Raw genomic sequence first — 22,686 nt, 5'->3', positions numbered from 1 at the left:
GAATAGAATTGGGGAGAAGAGGAGTTTGCGGTACAACTTGACTAGAAGAAGGGATCGGTTGGTAGGACATGTTCTGAGGCATCAAGGGATCACAAATTTAGCATTGGAGGGCAGTGTGGAGGGTAAAAATCGTAGAGGGAGACCAAGAGATGAATACACTAAGCAGATTCAGAAGGATGTAGGTTGCAGTATGTACTGGGAGATGAAGAAGCTTGCACAGGACGGGGTAGCATGGAGAGCTGCATCAAACCAGTCTCAGAACTGAAGACCACAACAACAACAACATCATATCCGATGCAGCTGGGGCATGTTGTACATTGGTGGCCATTAGTACGGTTGAGGAGTGACGTATAGGGCATTAGCGTCATAGAAATCTGGGTGTGAACCTTCTCAGTATCAGAGATTGTAAAAACCGTCACACAACTGCATTCCTATAATCTGTGTGGACATTTTATGTACTAGGAGAAACTCAATTTTCATATTCGTCTGCAGGTTGCTGAATGAATCACTCCCAAAATGGTTCAAGAAAACGAGTCACAGTTGCCGAATGGGGTGAAGTGCGAAGTTCTTGTCACCGTCTTCAGGCGGTACGGCTTCGAGATCGCTGTGGGTAGCCTCAGGGTAGAAGACATTTGCCGAGGCGGAGGCGGTTTCATGAGCGAGACACTCCGAGTGCGGGGACGCACACGAGGCGGCGACGAGGTCAGACTCGTAGTGAAGGCGCCGCTGCGCAAGACTGGGGGCGGAAGGCTCAGCTCCGCCGGACTGTTCCGGCGCGAGCGGGCGCTGTACTCGCGGACGCTGCCTGCTGTGGAGGCGGCGCTCAAGTCGGTCGAGGGAGGGGCGTGGCGGCCGTTGAAGCCCGCTTGCCTGGCCGTCTGCGGGGGCGGCTGTCTGCTGCTGCAGGACTTGACGATCACGGGCTTCCGCAGGGCCGCCAGTACTGCTTCCGCTCGCGGGCTGGACGTGGCTCACTGTGTGGTCGCGCTGCGCGGGCTGGCGCGCCTCCACGCCGCCTCCACGCCGACTGCGCGCCGCGACGCCCAGGTGGAGCCGCTGCTGCGAGAGTCCGTCGCCTTCGGCGCCAGCCGGGCCCCGCTGTTGCAGTCGCAGGCTAAGGCCACGGTCCTCAAGATGGCCAACGTACTTGGCCGCTACCCCTGGTTTCGGAGGTACCGGGACAAGTTCCTCCAGCTGGCAGACACTTTGCTGCCGCGGGCTGTAGATGCTGTCTCTACCTGCAACGGAAGGCTGACTGTCATGCTGCATGGGGATTTCCAGAAGAACAACATGATGTTCCGGTACTGCAAATCGAAACTTCAAGTCGTGTTTTATGACTTCCAGGTAAAACTATGGGATTATAATTCAGTTTCAGCTTCTGTGTTAACGAATGGACAATTCAATAAAATAAATGGAAAAAACAGCAGTTATCGACCTGATGGTCGAATTAAGCACCATAGGTCTTTACCAGGTACTGTCCAATATGAGATTATCTCTTATATGATCTTAACACACTGAAGAACCAAAGAAACTGGTATACCTACTGACACACACATTGGTTACGGTCACTACAAGCCACACCACAAGTTGGGAAACGGGGCCAAATTTCTAGTAGTTTACTGTCGAGTTGAGATTTTTACACACAAATGTTTTATTCATATCTTACAGGAAGTAGCAGTACGGCAATAAACGCCGCTAACGGCAATCAAATCATTTATAGCAATACATCAATTTAAAAAAAAAAAATCTTTTTTTAAAGAAATAGAAGTAACAGTACGGCAATCAACAACCTCTCAAAACAGGCCGCTAACGGCAATCAAGTAATTTACAGCAATGCAACAGTTGAAAAATTTCTTTTAAAAAAACGGCAATCAAGTCATTTATAGCAATACAACAGTTTAAATTAAAAAAAACACAGAAGCTAACAGTATGGCAATAACAGCCTTTCAAAACACGCCGCTAACGGCAATCAAGTAATTTATAGCAATACCACAATATAAAAAAATTTTTTTTTTAAAAACACAGAAACCAGCAGTACGGCAATAGCAGCCTTTCAAAATAAGCCGCTAACGGCAATCAAGTAATTTATAGCAATACAACAGTTTAAAAAATTTAAAGAACATTAGTAAAGAGGATACTAAAGTAAATACAGAACCTTGTTAATAAAGTACGGTGAGGTAGTGAAGATACCAACACCGCCATTTAAAAAAAATCAAAGGTCTCAGCAAACTCACGATTAATGGCAATAAAGGAATGGAGGAATTTAAAAAAGTTTTTAAACAAAAGTGTCCTGGAATATCATTAGAACATAACAGATATGATGGACCGGTGTAAGGTGGCCACAAACACTCACTCACTCAGGTATGCCCAGGTTAGGAAGAATATTGACCAATTTAAAGATGCTCGTAAACACAATTGTCACTCTCAGGCTGGTCACTCTCAGGCTGGTCACTGCACCGACTTTTAGCCAGCGAAAACTTGTAATAAGATGGCTTAACTTGCTGACAGAATTAGAGCTAACCTCGTGCGAGGAACCATTACACCCCACAGTCCTGAATGAGCAACTACATGATCAACCAACAACAAGCATGAAGTTACTCATAACACACGACAGAATAGCGGAACAATTAAACTGCCAAAACTACACTTCCCATCGGGCAGTAACGAGAGGAGGAGGAAAGATCACTGTCTTCAATTACACCGGTGCCGGGGACAGGAAACCCGATCGCCGGAGGCCACAAGGCAGAAGAGACACTGGTTACGCAAACTTATTACTTAATGATTAAACCTTCCACTAACTTAACTTGCAATTATGCTCGAACAGGCAGTACACGACCTCAGATGGCAAGGACCCACACATCCGACCGCGCACGCGTCACCAGTGTACCCAACACGCCACGGTCACGCGACAACACGCTCCGTCACCGGAGTTCACGTCTTCTCTGCAACGTTGACGGGTAGTGACCGCTTATTCATGTTAGGTGTCTCCTTTTTAAACTCCAGTGTTGAAACGGAGGACTTAAAGAAACTTGTTAACGTCCCACGAAGGTGAAATGAACAGCAACTGCTCGTGGGGCGATTCAGTACACAACCAACACGCGGGGAGCTCTTCCGTCCACTCCACCCGCTCGTTACACACAACCGACATACATCACGTGGCGACTCGGTACAACCGACCACGCCTGGTCCGCGCTGCCGAGCCACACTGCCCTCCCGTGTCCACCAGACTCTCTGAGCGCACGCCCCTACTTCTGCGCCACCACACGAAGTTACCACCGGTCAAAGATCTCACTTCCTCCATAGCAGTTTCCCGGAAGCAAAAACGGAGACATCGATAGCAGAGAGAAAAAACAACCAAGCAGCCACTTAATGACAGACAACATATCAAACAAACATGTCAGGGGAAGAAAAGGAAAACCAATGCAATCCAAACACAAGGTGTACCACGAGTCGATACACGGCTCACCTACATAATATCGTGTAGGACCCCCGTGAGAACGCAGAATTGCCGCAACACGACATGGCATGGACTCGACTAACGTCTGAAGTAGCGCAGGAGGGAACTGACACCATGTATCCTGCAGCGCTGTACATAAATCCGTAAGAGTACAGTACGTTGCAAAGCATCCGAGATATGCTTAATAATGTTCACGTCTGGCGCGTTTCGTGGCCAGCGGAACCGTTTAAATGCAGAAGAGTGTCCATGGAACAATTCTGTAGCATTTCTGGACGTACTGGGTGTCGCAATTTCCTGATGGAACTGCCAAAGGCCGTCGGAATGCACAATGGATATGAATTGCAACAGGTGACCAGACAGGATGGTTACGTACGTGTCACATGCCAGAGTCGTTTCTAGACTACAAGGTTTTCCATATCACTCCAACTGCACGCGCCCCACACCATTACAGAGCCTCCACAAGTTTGAACAGTCCCCTGCTGACATGCAGGGTTCATGGATTCATGAGGTTGTCTCCATACCCGTACACGTCCATCTGCTTTACACAGTTTGAAACGAGACTCGTCCGACCAGCTGGTCCAATCGGAGGTTCGAGTCCTCCCTCGGGCATGGGTGTGTGTGTTTGTCCTTAGGATAATTTAGGTTAAGTAGTGTGTAAGCTTAGGGATTGATGACCTTAGCAGTTAAGTCCCATAAGATTTCACACACATTTGAACATTTGATTTTCGTCCGACCACGCAACATGTTTCCAGTCATTAACAGTCCAATGCCGGTGTTGACGGGCCCAGGCGAGGCGTAAAGCTTTGTGTCGTGCAGTTATCGAGGGTACATTGGCTCCGAAAAACCATGTCGATAATGTTTCGTTGAATGGTTCGCACACTGACACTTGTTGACGGCCCAGAATTGAAATCTCCTGCAATTTGCGGAAGGGTAGCACTTCCGTCACACTGAGCGATTCTCCTGAGTCGTTGTTCCCGTTCTTGCAGGATCTTTTTCCGGCCGCAGCGATGTCGGAGATTTGATGTTCCTGATATCCACGGCACACTAATGAAATCGTCGTACGGTAAGCTCCCCACTTCATCGCTCGTGCACAGACTATAACACCTAGTTCAAGCTCACTTAAATCTGGATAACCTTCCATTGTAGCAGCAGTACTCGATCTGACAACTTCGCCAGACACTTGTTGTCTTATATGGCGTTGCCGACCGCAACGCCTTTTTCTGCCTATTTACATATCCCTGTATTTGGATACCCATGTCTATACCAGTTTCTTTGGCGCTTCAGTGTATTATTTCCTTTCGCAGCTCCTCCTCATGTATTTAACATTCACAAAGCATTGTCAGAAGGCAAATGCAGTTATGTGCAAGACAATACTTTAATCTGAAAACGTACTGAAAAACTTTTGAATTTTTTTTCCACAATATTGGTATCTGGGATGAGCTGGATTCAAATACTTACACAAACATGTTTTCTGTGTTTTCCCTGTTGCCGGCCGCGGTGGTCTAGCGGTTCTAGGCGCGCAGTCCGGAACCGCGCGACTGCTACGGTCGAAGGTTCGAATCCTGCCTCTGGCATGGATGTGTGTGATGTCCTTAGGTTAGTTAGGTTTAAGTAGTTCTAAGTTCTAGGGGACTGATGACCGCAGTAGTTAAGTCCCATAGTGCTCAGAGCCATGTGAACCATTTTTTTTCCTTGTTTCATTTCAGCTTAAGACTAGTAAAAATGTTCAGATGTGTGTGAAATCTTACGGGACTTAACTGCTAAGGTCATCAGTCCCTAAGCTTACACACTACTTAACGTAAATCATCCTAAGGACAAACACACTCACCCATGCCCGAGGGAGGACTCGAACCTCCGCCGGGACCAGCCGCACAGTCCATGACTGCAGCGCCTTAGACCGTAATACTAGTAGAATTCTATTAATAGTCGAAGAGTGTTCTGGCATTCTACCAATTCTCAAATGAGAAACAAACAGCCTTGTCGCAGTGGTAACACTGCTTCCCGTCAGATAAACGAAGATTAGCGCTGTCGGGCCTTGCTAGCCATCCGAGTCTGCTAAGCGCTGCTCGCAAGCGGGGTGCACTCAGCCCTGTTAGGCCAATTGAGGAGCTACTTGACTGAGAAGTAGCGTCTCTCGTTACGAAAGCTGACAACGGCCAGGAGAGCGGAGTGCTGTCCACATACCTTTCCATTTCCGCATCCATTGACACCTATTGGCTCAGGATGACACGGCGGTCGGCCAGTACCTTTGGACCTTTCGAGGCCTGTTTGGACGGATTTAGTCACTCTCTCTTTCTTTTTTATTTATTTATTTATATGAGGAGCTGATAAGCTATGCACGATAAATACTTCAGTTACGAGGGGGCTTCAAAAAGTAAGTTAGACATTATTACAGCAGGCCAAGTAACTTTTATTGACAGCTGCACTACATATCAAAGTGACACAGATAGGTGACACTACTTTTCAACATAGTCACAAAGACTATCTAAACTACAAACAGTCTACCAATCGTTCAGTTCTTCGACGACAGAAATCCGATTTGTTGTCACGGAAACATTCGACAACCACTGTTTGAACATCATAGTTGGAAGATCTCTTTTACCGGCAGAAATTCTTTCAGCTTTTCGAAAAGGTAGAAATCACATGATGCAAGAAACAGACTGAATGGCGGGTCAACATCAACCACGTCTGTGCGGGTTTGATCACATTCTTGCATCAGTTTCAGTACAAGTTGACGTGACATTACCTTCAATTCATAATACGACAGAATGTTTTACCATCAGAATCATACTGTCCCACATACTTTAAGTTCGCAGACGGCCGCGCCGAGTAGCCCCGCAGTTTGAGGCGCCATGTCACGGATTGCGCCGCCTCTTCCACCGGAGGTTCGAGTCCTCCCTCGGGCATTGTGTATGTGTGTGTGTGTGTGTGTGTGTGTGTGTGTGTGTGTGTGTGTTGTTCTGAGCATAAGTTAAAGTAACGTGTAAGTCTAGGAACCGATGACCCCAGCAGTTTGGTCCCTTAGAAATTCGCACACATTTGAACATTTTTTTCGCAGTACGTTTCCTGTTGCGACGCCATTTCAATTGCACACTGTGATGCACCTGGCAAGCGTACTGCGGCAGAATTGTCTCTGCAGAAAACCTGGAAGATGTACTTTTTTCTGACAATTCGCTACTCTTCTTGCGCAATGGTCTTAGTGTGGAATGGCATGCGTAACTACTTTGTGAAGTCCTTACATATTTAGGCTGTAACATTAATTACAAGGCAAAATAGGAAAAGCATACACATAAAAGTACACACAAATAAATATATAAAGAACACAAATATTAAAAGAATCATCACAGTTTGGAAGTATTCGTCAAATGAGAAAAGTGAAATGAAAAAAAAGCCGGCCGCTGGTGGTCGAGCGGTTCTGGCGCTACAGTCTGGAACCGCGCGACCGCTACGGTCGCAGGTTCGAATCCTGCCTCGGGCATGGATGTGTGTTTTGTCCTTAGGATAGTTAGGTTTAAGTAGTTCTAAGTTCTAGGGGACTTATGACCTCAACAGTTGAGTCCCATAGTGCTCAGAGCCATTTGAACCATTTTTTTGAAATGAAAAAATAAAACACAAAACAAACCATAACGAATTTTTAAAAACCTGTTTTACTGAGAAAGACACAGGAAGCCAGAGTCAAGAAACAAAAATCAGATTTCTTGGAATAATGAAAGGATTTAAGAGATCAATCAGATTAGCATTATTAGCAAAGACGTTTTCATTATAGCCTAAGAAAAAAATTCGGAATAATAGAAACATTTAGTATGAGTACGTTATGTGAATGAGCAGTGACATGCCAGCTTCAAAAGTTAAATGATGCAAAGCAAGATGGACGAAACCTCTGGATTGAGTAAGAACTCAATAGGTATCAGAAAAATGTCTTTAATTTGAAATAAATGGCTACAGTGATCTGTAAAAACCAGTTGTACACGGGAGTAAAAGAATAGAGCTGGTCCCCACTAATCTCATAGAACTCAGTTATTGTTACTAAGACACGTTGTCGTGAATACAATACTATCCAGCAACTGAAAAAAATATCGATCTAATGCTGTACATTTTGTTTTACCATCCCAACTTATTTAAGCTGATTAACGTTCTTCCTCTCCCCAATGACTTACACTACTAAGAAAGTGCTAAAGAATGCACTCAAAACTGGCTATGGAAGAAGACAAAAAATCTGTATTTTTTAAGAAGCTGTTGCGATTATTGGCAAAGGTTAAACAGACGATTTTCTTGTGTCTTTTCTGTTGTGTTACGCCCACTCGTCTAGCATAGGTGCCCAAGGAAACTGCTTTCTTGGATCGCTTGACAATTCAAGCAAATCGTATTAATGGAGTTTATTACAAAAGATAAATTACAGTGCTTAACTTTTGTATTCACAAAGGTGTGTCGTAAGCAAAAGTCGACATTCAAATAATCAGTGGCCTTCGGTATATACAATTCCAACGCAAGAAAAACAATACAGTTCGTAAGTCACTGCTGTAGCATTCGGAGGACGGCTCGTCTTCAACTCGGGCCGTGGCTAGGCAGCGCAGCGCTTGTATTCTCTTCGTGTAGATGCCTCTCCTGTCTCGGTGTCGTCCTAGAGAGGGGTCCGTCAGCGTACAATTGGCTGAAGTCGTCTCAAAGCCCTCTCTGTTCCGTTCTTGATCGTCGTGCGGGCGCTTGACTTTACGCCGAAATATTTTCTGCCAATATCAAGGAGATCTCATAGCTGGTTAACGAATGGGGCTAGAGGGTTTACGTAACGCCCACCAAAATGCTAAGTGACAGTCTCTGGTCGATCGAGAATAAAGAGAATGCACTCAAAGTGTCTGGCTATATCCATTAATACGCAGGAAATCTTGAGTGTAGTGACAAAATTCATTAAAATCATATTCAGGAAATATAATCAGCGCATCATGATCGCGTAATAAAATACGGTGACATCTAAATTATCCTCTTGGCAAAATACTTCGACTCCACTGTATTAAGAGGAGCGTTGCAAATGGAGAAGCATTATAACTATTTCAGTTGGAAATGTGAAGAGCGACAAGGTAAGCAGCCCCATCGCTTCCTAAGTAGTTTTGCATAAGGAACTTGAAGGATTGTGGCAATGGTGGCTACGAGCAGAGGTAGAGAATCGAACGTTTGAGGGCTGTCATAAAGTTTTATGGTATCGGTAACTTCTTACAGTATAAATACGGTCTCCGTGACTAAGTAGAAGGCTGTTTGATTGTTTGTCAGGCATGTTTCGCTTCTCTTAATTTCGAAGCATCTTTGATGTTGATTTAAAGTGGTCTTTTTCATATATATGCAGCAATAGAACTTTTTTTGCCCTGTACAGTCCAGGAAGTCCTTTTCTTCTCATCTGCGAGAATATTTTAAGATACACTTCACAATTTTTACCAATATATTCTTTTATCTTGATTACACGTATCAGTGACTTCAAGCAGTCAGTCACAAAAACTTTTAGAGTTTATATTTTAATTAATGTCTCATTGTATGCTTTCAGTCATTTAATCCCTTACATGCTCTTTTGTAATAGTACCTACCAAAATTGTTAATATCAATCAAAATCATTGTGGCTATTTTTAACAAATAGCTGGGTAAAAATACTTAACGACTTGCTCTGAATAGCTAATCGTTTGCATATCACAGCATCTTCTTCCTACGGTTAAATTTCGCGTCTGTAGCACGTCATCTTCGTGGTGTAGCAATTTTAATGGCCAGTAGTGTAATTCGAAACAATATAGGCACTGCAATATCGTATTTATCCCCCGACACCTGGCAAACAGCTTTCAAGTGAAATGTCTCCCCTGTACGGTAATATACATAATGCATGTACGATTACGGGTTCTAGTAGATATGAAAGTCTGTGTCTGGTCGTGGGTCGTGCTCGGATAGCAAACAATAAGGCGACCGCGCGCGACAAGCGGCAAATCCGTGTTCGAGTCCCGGTCTGGCACAAATTTTCATTGCCGTAAATCCCTTATACGACTGATGGTTGTCCGTATTCGCAACTGCGAATACACTTTATGTATTTGAAATTAAATCCAGGACACTGGCGCCAGATCTGGTTATCAGAAACTTAACGCCGCCACCTGTCCTCTTCTCCCCTGGTGCTACTGGTGATGGTAATTTATTCCATCATCAGGACTCGAAACGGCACACGCATGCGTTTGCAAAGGCGAGTTCATTATATATCGCGTAGTAGTTCAGAATGAGGGAACCATCTTCGCGTTTTCTTTAAGGCAGTTAAGAAAAACACCGGTTTTGAACTGGCGTTCTCTCGAATGCAATGTTTTGCAACTAACGGTTTCGCTCCATTTAGAAGAAGAGAAGTGTATACCTTCTTAATAAGCCAAGTAATGCACTTTGATGTCGGATACAGATTCTGGTGGTATGACAGTTATACAGCAACTGAAAAGATCCAACACCAAGAAGGAATCGTGTGAGATAAACGAAAGTTGGCAGGCATGTTTCACCATCTGAATGATGACGCCTATTCAAATTTAGCGCCAGCCGCGTGGGAGTGGCGCTCGTAGCACTACAATCGGCATGCAAATCAGGTTTGCTTTGTAAACGCGCTGAACGGTCGTGAGCATTAGCTAACTTTGAGATTGGATTTGGTGAGTTGATGTTAAGTCAAGAATGTCTTTAAGGCGACACAGACGCCATTATCAACAATTCACTGAGTTAAAAGGAGATCGTGTAACAGTCCAACGAGAAGCTGGATGTTCCTTCCGCGATATTACAGAAAGACTTCGTAGGAATCTAGTCGCTGTACATGATTGCTGGCAGCGGTCTTCATGGAGAGGTACGGTCACAAGAACACCCGACTCCAGACGGTCACGTGGTGCATAGTACTGCGCCTACAGCAGCAATTCGAGCATCAATTGACAGCACAGTGACACAACGACCTGTTTTAAATTGGTTACTTCAGGGACAGCTCCGAGCCAGACGTCTTGTAAAGGGCATACCATTGATCCCAAACCATCGCCATTTGCGATTTTCGAGGTGTCAAGCGAGAGCTCATTGGAGAGCGCAGTGGAGCTCAGTTGTGTTTTCTGATGGAAGCCGTTTCTGTTTTGGTGTCAGTGATGGCCTTGTATTGGTTACAAGAAGGACAGATGGAAACATGCAACCAGCTTGTCTGGGCCTGAACACACTGGACTTACGCCTGGAGCTATAGTCTGGGGTTCTATTTCGTATGCTCAACAGGAGCAATGTGGTTATCGCAAGCACCCTGACTGCAACTGTGTACGTCAGTCTGGCGATTAGACCTGCCATTCGGGAACAGTTTACCAGGGGGTGCTTTCCAACAGGATAGCGCTCATCCACACACTGTTGTTGTAATCCAGCGTGCTCTACAGTGTGTCGACATGCTGCCTTGGCCTCCACGATCACCAGGTATGTCTCCAATCGAGCAAGTGTGGGACAACATCGGAGGATAACTCCAGCGTCATCCCTCTATTGACTGTCCAAGTGCAACAAGCATGGAACTCTATCCCACAATGTGATATTCGGCACCGTACGACGCAATGAATGTATGTTTATATGCTTGCGTTCAACATTCTAATGGCTACACCGGTTATTAAAGTACCAGCATTTCACATTTGCGACATATGCCCGAAATTTCATTACCCTAATTAATTATTTCTTGATGTACAGATCTTTTTCCGTCAGTGTATAACACCTCTTCTTCTTGATGATTTGGTTTGATTTGTACTTGGCCCCGGCTAAAACTCGGCGACAGTCGGTAGACGTGCGTGAGATATTTACTTCACCAAGAACCGTAATTAATAGTTCGTAATCGATGTTTAACTGATTAATGATGAAATATTAATGATAAAACCAATACAGTCACATCCACAACAAATTCCCTACAAGCTGGTCGTAATTTCAAGTATCTAAGAAACCGTAACAGTGGGCTTGTTATTTGAGTCAAAGATCCTACACGAGCGCCGAGCGCTACAGTCAAATATTATCGCTGCGCGTAATTTTTACTCGGGAGTTTCATGTCAATAATTTGATAGAATTTTAAATCACAAATGCACGACTTGGCACGAGAGGGTCTTTTATTGCACAATATCAGTCACTTCCTAACCGAGCCTTGAGGAGAAAACTTTCCCAGGTGTAGGGGGGATTTAAATTATATGCTTCGGACCTATCACTGAGGTTCCATAAAGCACTGGCTATTATGAATGAAAATTGTCTGTCAGTGTTCGTTGCCTAAATCACTGTCGAAGTAATGTTTAGTTCAATTATCAAGTTAAAAGTTCACTTTATTCTAGTAGATAACAGTCCTCCGTTCGAATTCTAATGCCGTGGTATTTGATGTCAGAAGATCGCATTACTGCGTCATAATTGATTGCAATTATTCAATCTCAAAAACAATCTAAGAGCGCCTACATGTACGAGCATTCAAATATATGACCTGCTTCGGCTAACTCTCGTAACGTAGTGACAATGCATTGAATTATACTTTGTCATTACTCACGATTCCCAAAGAGTATTCACACGGAGTATTCTTTGGGATCGTTGGTTCTACTTTGCGAATGCTAATTTATGCTAATTTTGCAATTTATTATGATTTTGATTCTAATTTTACTGAAATTTAATCTTTCCTTCGTAGATTGCTAAATTGTCAAGTCTTAGATTCATGATTTAATTTAATTACTTGTTATTGTGCTAATAACAGTGATAAACGGAACTTCGTTCGCTTATTCACTTTTCTGAGAATTTTGGACTTGGGGAGAAATCTTTGGGGTATTGGGAGCTAATTTTTGATTTTTATTTCTCGTACGAGGAAGTAGCATTACAGGTGTAATTAAAAAACATGCAGTCGATTCACTAAAACTTTTCTGAGTATATTACCATATTGTCATGTTGTGCTTGTTTGTTGTTGTGGTCCTCAGTCCTGAGACTGGTTTGATGCAGCTCTCCATGCTACTCTATCCTGTGCAAGCTTTTTCATCTCCCAGTACCTACTGCAACCTACATCCTTCTGAATCTGCTTAGTATATTCATCCCTTGTTCTCCCTCTACGATTTTTACCCTCCACGCTGCCCTCCAATACTCAATTGGTGATCCCTTGATGCCTCAGAACATGTCCTACCAACCGATCACTTCTTCTGGTCAAGTTGTGCCACAAACTTCTCTTCTCCCCAATCCTATTCAATACTTCCTCATTAGTTATGTGATCTACCCATCTAATCTTCAGCATTCTTCTGTAGCACCACATTTCGAAAGCTTCTATTCTCTTCTTGTCCAAACTATTTATCGTCCATGTTTCACTTCCATACATGGCTACACTCCATACGAATTGTTGTGCTTATGGACCAACATTTGGGCCTCTGTTGTAAAGAGTCTTCATCAGGATGTGTAAATATGCCACACTGATTTAGGCCACTTGAAACCACACGACAGTTGGGACATACATCCCGACACTCAAGCCCATGTTCAAAAACATACGATCAATTTAAGAAAAACTGTGCTTTTTCAGGGAGCCCACATCGGATCTCCAGCGGAGGACCTGCAGTACTTCCTGCACACGAGCGCCAGCCTCGAGGTGCTGCAGCACCACACGGACCTGCTGCTGTCCGAGTACCACAGCACCCTGCAGCGGACACTGCGCGCCCTGGGGCTGCAGCAACAGGCGGATGCCTACCCACTGGAGCAGCTGAGGAGAGAGATGAAGCAGCTGGCACCGGTAGGGGTCTTCTGCACCTACAACCTGCTGCCTGCCATGCTGAACCTAGAGGCAGTCTACTTGGAGCTTAGTAAATCCTGCAACATTGACAGGCTGTTACGCAAGTGTTTCACGAATCCAAAGTATCTGGCATTTGCTGAGTACCTGACGCCTCTATTTGAGAAGCGGGGACTTCTTTGATGGAAGTATTACAAACACTTTTGGCTCAACATTCATGTTGACAGATTCAGTTTGAATAGCCCAAAGTATGAAAGACTTCGAAGATCTACATCTACGACAGCTATGCTCGACAAGCATCTTATGGTGTCTGACAGACGGACTTTGCACACATATTGAGGAACTGCAAAGCAGATGAATATTGAATCCCTGTGGCTTCATTGTGCTTCCGTAGTGTGTTTCTATTGTCAGTACAATGTTATGGTAATGTGAAGATTTGTGTCATTTGCAGTTCATAATCAAGTGCACAAGTGAAGTTGAGATGAAAGATCATTTACGACTGAGGACACTATCAGCTTAGGCGGCTGACTGTTATGGTAATCTATATATCATTATTTATCACAGGAAATATATTTTTCCCTCTTGTCCTTATTTTTCGAATTGCCAATGTGCAATCTAGAGCTCATATTACTGTTTTTCATTAGGTTAATCGAAAAATGATTAGACGCAGTCTGTTATGAAATATTTTCTTAAGTTACGGTACAGTAATTAATTACCTACTTGCTGTCGAGTTCATCTGCTGATAGGACATGGCATCCACGACGCTCAGGATATGAATCGCTAATGTAGGGAATGTTGAGGATGCTGTGACTCGCGTTTCTTTCTTTTCCATCATTGTGTTTGTTCTTGTTTCGTTAACGTCTCTTTGTGTTTTCATATAATCCCGAAATAACTGATAACAGTAAAAAAGTTAATCTCTGTACTCTTTAAGTAACTCTTGAATTTCTTTCACTGTTTTACAAAGGCGTTGTTATTACCTCGGTCATGTCATAATGACACATGCATTTTTTCATTTAGAACATCGCTATCTGAAAATACATTGTTTGAAAATTACTAGGAACAACTGACATTTGCTAAGGAGGTATTACCAGTTGTTACTTAACAGCTATGCTCGACAAGCATCTTATGGTGTCTGACAGACGGACTTTGCACATATATTGAGGAACTGCAAAGCAGATGAATATTGAATCCCTGTGGCTTCATTGTGTTTTCGTAGTGTGTTTCTATTGTCAGTGCAATGTTATGGTAATATGAAGATTTGTGTCATTTGCAGTTCCTAATCAAGTGCACAAGTGTACCTGAGATGAAAGATCATTTACGACTGAGGACACTATCAGTTTAGGCTGCTGACTGTTATGGTAATTTATATTGCTACGGGAAGCCCAATCAGTGTTAGTAAAAGGAAATGTAGAAGGCAGAACGCATTAATTCTTGCGAAGCTCATACACGAACGCTCTTTGTGCATTCAGTCCTTCATGCAGTACAGGGTTTGACGAAGGTTGTTGTGGAATCGATTAGTGCGTCATTCCGTGTCATACTGCAACATGTATCCAAGACATCATTGCAGTGTTTACGCTCATCTACATCTACATCTACATCTACATTGATACTCCGCAAGCCACCCAACGGTGTGTGGCGGAGGGCACTTTACGTGCCACTGTCATTACCTCCCTTTCCTGTTCCAGTCGCGTATGGTTCGCGGGAAGAACGACTGTCTGAAAGCCTCGGTGCGCGCTCTAATCTCTCTAATTTTACATTCGTGATCTCCTCGGGAAGTATAAGTAGGGGGAAGCAATATATTCGATACCTCATCCAGAAACGCACCCTCTCGAAACCTGGCGAGCAAGCTACACCGCGATGCAGAGCGCCTCTCTTGCAGAGTCTGCCACTTGAGTTTATTAAACATCTCCGTAACGCTATCACGGTTACCAAATAACCCAGTGACGAAACGCGCCGCTCTTCTTTGGATCTTCTCTATCTCCTCCGTCAACCCGACCTGGTACGGATCCCACACTGATGAGCAATACTCAAGTATAGGTCGAACGAGTGTTTTGTAAGCCACCTCCTTTGTTGATGGACTACATTTTCTAAGCACTCTCCCAATGAATCTCAACCTGGTACCCGCCTTACCAACAATTAGTTTTATATGATCATTCCACTTCAAATCGTTCCGTACGCATACTCCCAGATATTTTACAGAAGTAACTGCTACCAGTGTTTGTTCCGCTATCATATAATCATACAATAAAGGATCCTTCTTTCTATGTATTCGCAATACATTACATTTGTCTATGTTAAGGGTCAGTTGCCACTCCCTGCACCAAGTGCCTATCCGCTGCAGATCTTCCTGTATTTCGCTACAATTTTCTAATGCAGCAACTTCTCTGTATACTACAGCATCATCCGCGAAAAGCCGCATGGAACTTCCGACACTATCTACTAAGTCATTTATATATATTGTGAAAAGCAATGGTCCCATAACACTCCCCTGTGGCACGCCAGAGGTTACTGCTCGTGGAGGAGCAGTTGGACGATTCAAAGCCGCTCAAAGTATCACTACTGTAGCCAAAGTGATGTGTGTGTCCAAAATTGGACTGTTGATATTTTTAAAAATATCGGGAATCCAATATATCGATATTTAAAAAGGTATCATTAGGACCATCGATATATTGAAAAACTTGTCGACATAGCGACGGATATATATCGACGTGCGAGCCAAAAAAATATCGGCTGCACATTGTAAATACACAATCAGTTTTAGAGCTGTATATTTACGTATTTGTTTATTATTATATATTCTGTACACCAACAAGCGAGCAGCCTGCTTATTCCCCGAGAGCAACAACTGAGGAAAACGATGCACGTTCACGCTGGGCGATAACCACTTTGCTAGCAACGGTAACTGTAGGTAGGTGGCACAGTAAAGTATGTCCGACAGGTCTGTCGTTCGCTTTCGTCACATAACGGATTTACCTGAAACACTTTATGTCGACTTCCCTGCTTTTTTTTTCATTTCTGCAAACGTCAGTTACCTAGCAGCTGTAGTGTCAAAATTGCGTGGTGGAGCTAAACGCTGCAGTTTCTGTTGGTGGCGCCCAGCACCGGTTGCGTCAACATTTCCCCTCGCACGTCTCCGCCCACAATATTGTCATTTAGATTTTTGTTCATCAATTTCAGCAGAGGTGTTTGAAGAATTCCGATGTGATGAAATAGCACACTAGTTGCATTAAAAATTGTTAAAGTAACTGTAATGCTACTTCTTCACATCGAATATCTCGTCATTGCATTCACACCGCCAACCCCCCCCCCCCCCCCCCCATCGCAATCGAGTTTCTTCTTTATGCCATTTATGCTTGCTTCACACAGTCAAAGAGAAAGACTGGACGTGATAAAAGCTCATAAAGCAGGAAGGCTCCATCACACAGTGAAAGTAAAATTATGTTTTACTACAATTTCACAATAACAACTTCTAAAATTTATCGACAACTGCAAAAAAAAAAAAAATAAAAAAAAAAAGAATGAAATGGAACTACGGCAATCGATATATTGATATACGAGGCGAGAAGATATCGCCGACATATATCGATATTTTAGGGGAAGGTAAGTAGATACATCAATAACAAGTTTGTTTGTGTGGCCATCCTCCACAGCAAGCATATAAATACTTGTTTTGCAAATCAAACTGCCTTTCCCTGCTGCTATTTATTTTATTTAATCCATACGCGTTTCGTCTTCTACTGTTTTAAGGCATCATCAGTGGGATCTATAATGATACAGTTTTGTTAGTTATAGATTTTTACAAAAAATCACGAAGTGAACTGTTTGATAACTATAACTAACAAAACTGTATCATTATAGCTCCCACTGATGATGCCTTAAAATAATAGAAGGCGAAACGCGTATGGATTAAATAAAATAAATAGCAGCAGGAAAAGGCAGTTTGATTTGCAAAATGAGTAGATATATCGATATTTTATCAGCAGCCACTGTCCAAAACTGTTGCCTCGGTATTAAAAAAATGCTGCTGAAGGCGGAAATGCTATGCGAAAGCATGGTGGTGATGTAGGCGGACCACCACATCGCAAGATAATCGATACGTAGTCCTAGTGGCGTAAGGTAAGACATCTCAGTCCTGGGCGGATCGCTGGAAATTTTACAACCGCTATCGGTATAAGTTTCTCTAGCAGGATCATTGTTAGGGGTTAGGTCAGACTGATTTTATGTTCGGAAGCCCGTTAAATGCGTCCCACGTCAACCATAGCTTTGTCGCAAAGAGCTCGTTGGTGTACGGAGCGTGTTGGTTGTCTTTAGATACATCGCTCCATAGTGATGTACTCCGACGATTCTCGCTTCACTGTGACAAGTTATTCTGGCCTCAAGTTAGTGTGGAATGAAAGGGGAACACAATACGCACCTCAGAATGTTCATGAGCCACCGTAGATATTGTCTAAGCGTTCTGGTATGAACACGCATTATGTACAATGGCCGAACGTCACAGTGTATCTTTGCGCTAGGAACCATTAAAGCACAACGCTATTGCACGCAGATTATTGTGGATCGTGTCAGTCTTTTTAGGGGAGCAGTAGGTCTCGACTTTCTGTTACGGACGACAATGTGGGCCCAGACATGATCGCTGAGGTGTCGGACACACTGGAAAGTAAAGATGCTGAACGTATGGAATGGCCTGCGTACTTCCCGGACCAAAACCTTATAGAGAATGCCAGGTATGCTCTTGGCAGGCGATTTTCTCAACAAACACCCACCCTCTCCTCGAACGAGAGGAATGGGACAATATCCTTGTGGCAGTTAACGGAGTTCCGTAGCAGTTTTATAACCAGCATAAATAACAGATGCCAAATGATCATTACTGCCCGAAGAGGGCATATTCCCTAATGAGAGTATGATATCGACTTTTATGTTGGGAGTCTGACCTGCGTTAAACATCAGCGTTATTTATTTCTATTATCCTACTTTCCCATGTGGTGAAACCAGTACCAGTTTTCGTTATAAATATACCACTCCATCTTCATTGCATGTGTACTGCGTTTAATGTCGTCTATCGTCGTTTGTGATTAGCCTGTCCGACAATGTCTCTGTTTCCAAGTAACTGTGAAGTAGTGTAATATTACCGATGACCTGGGCTTCACTGAAATGTGAAACGCGGAGCGTGAGAGACAATAAACCACCGGTAACAGGATACGGTCAACGACCGTTCTGCTAAGTCTGCCAAGTCCGAGCGGTCATTACTTAGCAGATAACGCCAGGCTGACTGATAAGTTGGCACCTTGCTAACCCACATTAACAGTGGCCAAGGCCACTCGCATCAGAGATTACTCGCAGTATGAGATACCGCGACTTTCCTTATACTAGCGGTTCTTCCGCTGTACTGTGAGAACAATGTTTCAGAGGAGGCAGCGAGCGTCCCCTGCAGTAGCGAAGTACTCACCAGGAGCTCGAATACCGCTGACTGCCGTGTCCTACTGAACATGTACCATTATTTTTTACTTATCTGCTTTTGCTGTAGAAGGAAGGAAGATTATGGTTTAATCATCGAGCTCATCAGAGACGGATTTTGCTACAGATCTAGTAGGTACTTGCTGACCTGTTAGCAAACTACTGGCCTCACTGTAGAAGACATGTTCAGGCGCTAACGTGGATGTTGATGGAAATATTCATGAAGTACTCAGGAAAGACTTCTACTTTTTTTATTTAGGTACCGGGTGGTTATGAATAAAGTGCAACTTACCACAGAGGACCAGTGTGGCTTGTAATTCTCGTATGGCAGCTGAACTTGGTAGATATTCTAATGCGTTAATGCGGAACCGATTTACGCAGGAAAAAATTAATTCCAATTTTGACCATTAGGTACAAATCTGGCGCTGTACAGCATGTCGTCGACGTCTGCGGTGCTCACACTGAACAAACTGTGTAAGCGGCGGTTTCTAATAACGTCAACATTATGCTTTTTTCACTTGTGTGACCTGTTGTGCCTATGTCCAGTTCCCAATCCGTTTCATATGGAAACATTTCTACACGTCTGTCTTGCATTCACGGCGCCAGATTAGGACCTGGCGACGGAAACTGGAACTAATTTTTTTCCAGCGTAAATTGGTTCCGCATTAACGCGTTAGAATGTCTACCACATTTCGCTGCCATACGATAATTACAGCCCACACTGGACCTCTACGAATAGTTGGTGTTTATTCATAACCATCCGCTATGGATAAGCGTTATGTACAGTTGTAGCTACTCACATATAATAACAATTATTACTCACACCCGGTCATTAGGCACAGGCCACAGCTACATCGCTAGTCTGAAAGCAGTCCATCACGCTGTCGTGAGACAGAAAACACAGTAGTTCAAAAATGTCTCTGAGCCCTATGGGACTTAACTACTGAGGCCATCAGTCCCCTAGAACTTAGAACTACTTAAACCTAACTAAGCTAAGGACATCTCACACATCCATGCCCGGGGCAGGATTCGAACCTGCGACCGTAGCGCCGCGTGGGATTAGCCGAGCGGTCTAAAGGCGCTCCAGTCATGGACTGTGCGGCTTGTCCCGGCGGAGGTTCGAGTCCTCCCTCGGGCATGGGTGTGTGTGTTTCTCCTTAGGATAATTTAGGTTAAGTAGTGTGCAAGCTTAGGGACTGATGACCTTAGCAGTTAAGTCCTATAAGATTTCACATACTTTTTTTTACGACCGTAGCGGTCGTGCGGTTCTAGACTGTAGCGCCTAGAACCGCTCGGCCACTCTGGCCGGCAAAACACAGTAGTGACCGGGTACAGTGAGCATCACTAGCGAGCTCATACCGTACCTTAAAACACAACCAAAGAGTACCCAGACATTACCCTCACCATGGAACCTCTAACAATGGACAGGGTACAGCGAGCATCACTAGCCAGCTCATACCGTACCTTAAAACACAACCAAAGAGTACCCAGACATTACCCTCACCATGGAACCTCTAACAATGGACAGGGTACAGCGAGCATCACTAGCCAGCTCATACCGTACCTTAAAACACAACCAAAGAGTACCCAGACATTACCCTCACCATGGAACCTCTAACAATGGACAGGGTACAGCGAGCATCACTAGCCAGCTCATACCGTACCTTAAAACACAACCAAAGAGTACCCAGACATTACCCTCACCATGGAACCTCTAACAATGGATGGAACAATGCCCCTCACTTTGGCCAAAGACAGGGACAGAACAACATCTAAAGGCGCGTTCGCGCACACACATGCAAACACACACACACACACACACACACACACACACACACACACACACACACATGGAATTAAACCAGCTATACAGCACAGAACAAGTAATCACACGATGATGGCTAGCTGAAGGACACAGCTGCTTTGCATGACATTATTTTTACCCCATTTTAAATCCTAATAACTTCTCACCTAATCGCATCATTACGTACTTGTTGTGTAATAGTAACCACTGTAACGGCAACTTAAATTGTACCCACCAATAACACAGTTGACAATCAGAACTCTCAACTATCTACACTACCTTTAACAGTAGTAATACTTCAAATTCTATACGTATCTGCTCTTCGTTTCTTTACGCCGCAATTACCTCTACATTTCATCACCTTTCGACAGTGATGCACGTATCCTAATATGGCGACAGGTCGGAACACTTAATGCATCCAGGAACATTGTCGTGATCGTTTTGGCTGACCAGGCGAAATGGTGTGGGCAGGCACAGTTTTGCATGGGCTACTGACCTTCAGATCTTTGAACCAGGTGCATTCACCGGTCAACATAATTTAACACTGTACACCTTCCCCCTGTGCGACTTTTCGGGGGTGCAGTCGGCCCTGATTTAATTTTTATCGTTGGCAGTGCGAGGCTGCGTAGGTGATGGAGCGCTTGGAACGAGAGTGATATTCGGCGAGTGGAGCAGCCTGCCCGTGCCTCCGACCTAAATCTCATCCAGCACGTGTGGTATTTGTCGGGGAGACGTATTGCTGCTGCACGTCCGCGCGCGTCAGCGGTCATCCGACAGTTGTCAACCGCGCTTCTGGAGGAGAGGAACGCCCTACCACGAGGACACCACACCAACCTCGTGGTCAGCATGGGAGAACGTTCCAGAGCACGCACTGTCGTCGATGCTGATCACTCTATTAAGAACTGTGTACCACCTTTTGCACGTCCAGTGGCCCATCGTAAATCATATATCGAAGTGTATTCAATATAATTATTGTCTTTGAATACAACTTTCATTTCTGTTCGCCAACGGCCTTGCCGTAGTGGTAACACCGGTTCCCGTCGGATCACTGAAGTTAAGCGCTGTCGGGCTGGGCTTGCACTTGGATGGGTAACCATCCGGTCTGCCGAGCGCTGTTAGCAAGCGGGGTGCACTTAGCCATTGTGAGGCAAACTGAGGAATTGCTGGCTGAGAAGTAGCGACTCCGACCTCGGAATCTGACATACGGCCGGGAGAGCGATGTGTTGACCACATGCCCCTCCATATCCGCAAGCACTGACGCCTATTTTTTTATTTTTTATTTAAGAGGAATCTGTATTGTATCCTCTGGAAGCCTGTAGTTACTATTACAGCAGTATCATCTTGGGGAAGAAATCAGAGTAACTCTTCTAGAAGTAAAAAAGAACGATCTTCAAGCAGTGGAATTGGAATCGGAAAATAATTGAATTAAAATGAAAATTAAAACGAAAGTAAATAACTCTTCCGCTAAACAAGTTAAAGTAGAAGAACGTTCTTGCCACTGCCAAAAAGAATAAAGACTCTTCGTTTGTCCGTGCGTTCGGAGCTTACTGGAATTCGTTGATTTGTTATATACTGTTCAGTACTTTGCAATCATAATGTCCAACATGTTTCCAAATGAAGAGGTGTAAGTCTTGTTGTTTTTCATTTCATAATTTTCATACTCTATGTAAGAACAGTAGTCCTCATAAGTGGCCGTACGATGTTGGGTGACGTAGGCGAGTGTATGTCCTATCATCCAGAGAGCTGCGTTATTCTTTGATCGGGGGTAGCGTAGCTTCTGTGGCCACAAAGGTTCAGTCTTGTCGATGTGTCTTGCAGTTGTTCGGTCAATAATAGCCACCCTCTTACATAGGAGGTCGGTAATCACTTAAGCCGTTCCACAATTCAGTCGATGAATCAGTGTAAACACTAGTCCACAAATAGTACAGGCTGGGGAATCTGCAAGATGGATTCTGTGCAGCTTGTCGTTGGTGGGAATCTTATCATTGACTACCATGTACCATGTGGATTTGACGGCACTAGGGAGGTCGTCACTGAATACATTTCGCCAAATAATGTTCCAGCTGTAATTTGGCCATTTCTGTTCCACTGAATTTCGTTTGGTCGAATTCATTAGGAAAGTATAAACTGCCTTGTTCGTTATGCTAGAAGATCTGGAGTGCGATGGACGATCCTTATAAAAGTAGCTGAAATCCAGGCAGTACTGTCGCACGTAGGTATGGGCTGAGGATGACACGGCGG

At 44.1% G+C, this 22,686-nt stretch overlaps 1 protein-coding gene across 1 annotated transcript; it reads left to right on the top strand.

The window, feature by feature from the left end:
* The first annotated feature begins 516 nt into the window (after positions 1–516).
* On the top strand, positions 517–13,370 carry LOC124594305. Its single transcript, XM_047132668.1, has 2 exons — positions 517–1,344; positions 12,984–13,370. The coding sequence occupies exons 1-2, from the start codon at positions 517–519 to the stop codon at positions 13,368–13,370; spliced, it is 1,215 nt and encodes a 404-aa protein (XP_046988624.1).
* The last annotated feature ends 9,316 nt before the right edge of the window (positions 13,371–22,686 follow it).

Source organism: Schistocerca americana, chromosome 2 (assembly GCF_021461395.2).
Source record: "Schistocerca americana isolate TAMUIC-IGC-003095 chromosome 2, iqSchAmer2.1, whole genome shotgun sequence".
NCBI lineage: Eukaryota > Metazoa > Arthropoda > Insecta > Orthoptera > Acrididae > Schistocerca > Schistocerca americana.
The sequence above is the reverse complement of the archived record's forward strand: the minus strand, read 5'-3'. Positions and strand labels throughout refer to the sequence as shown.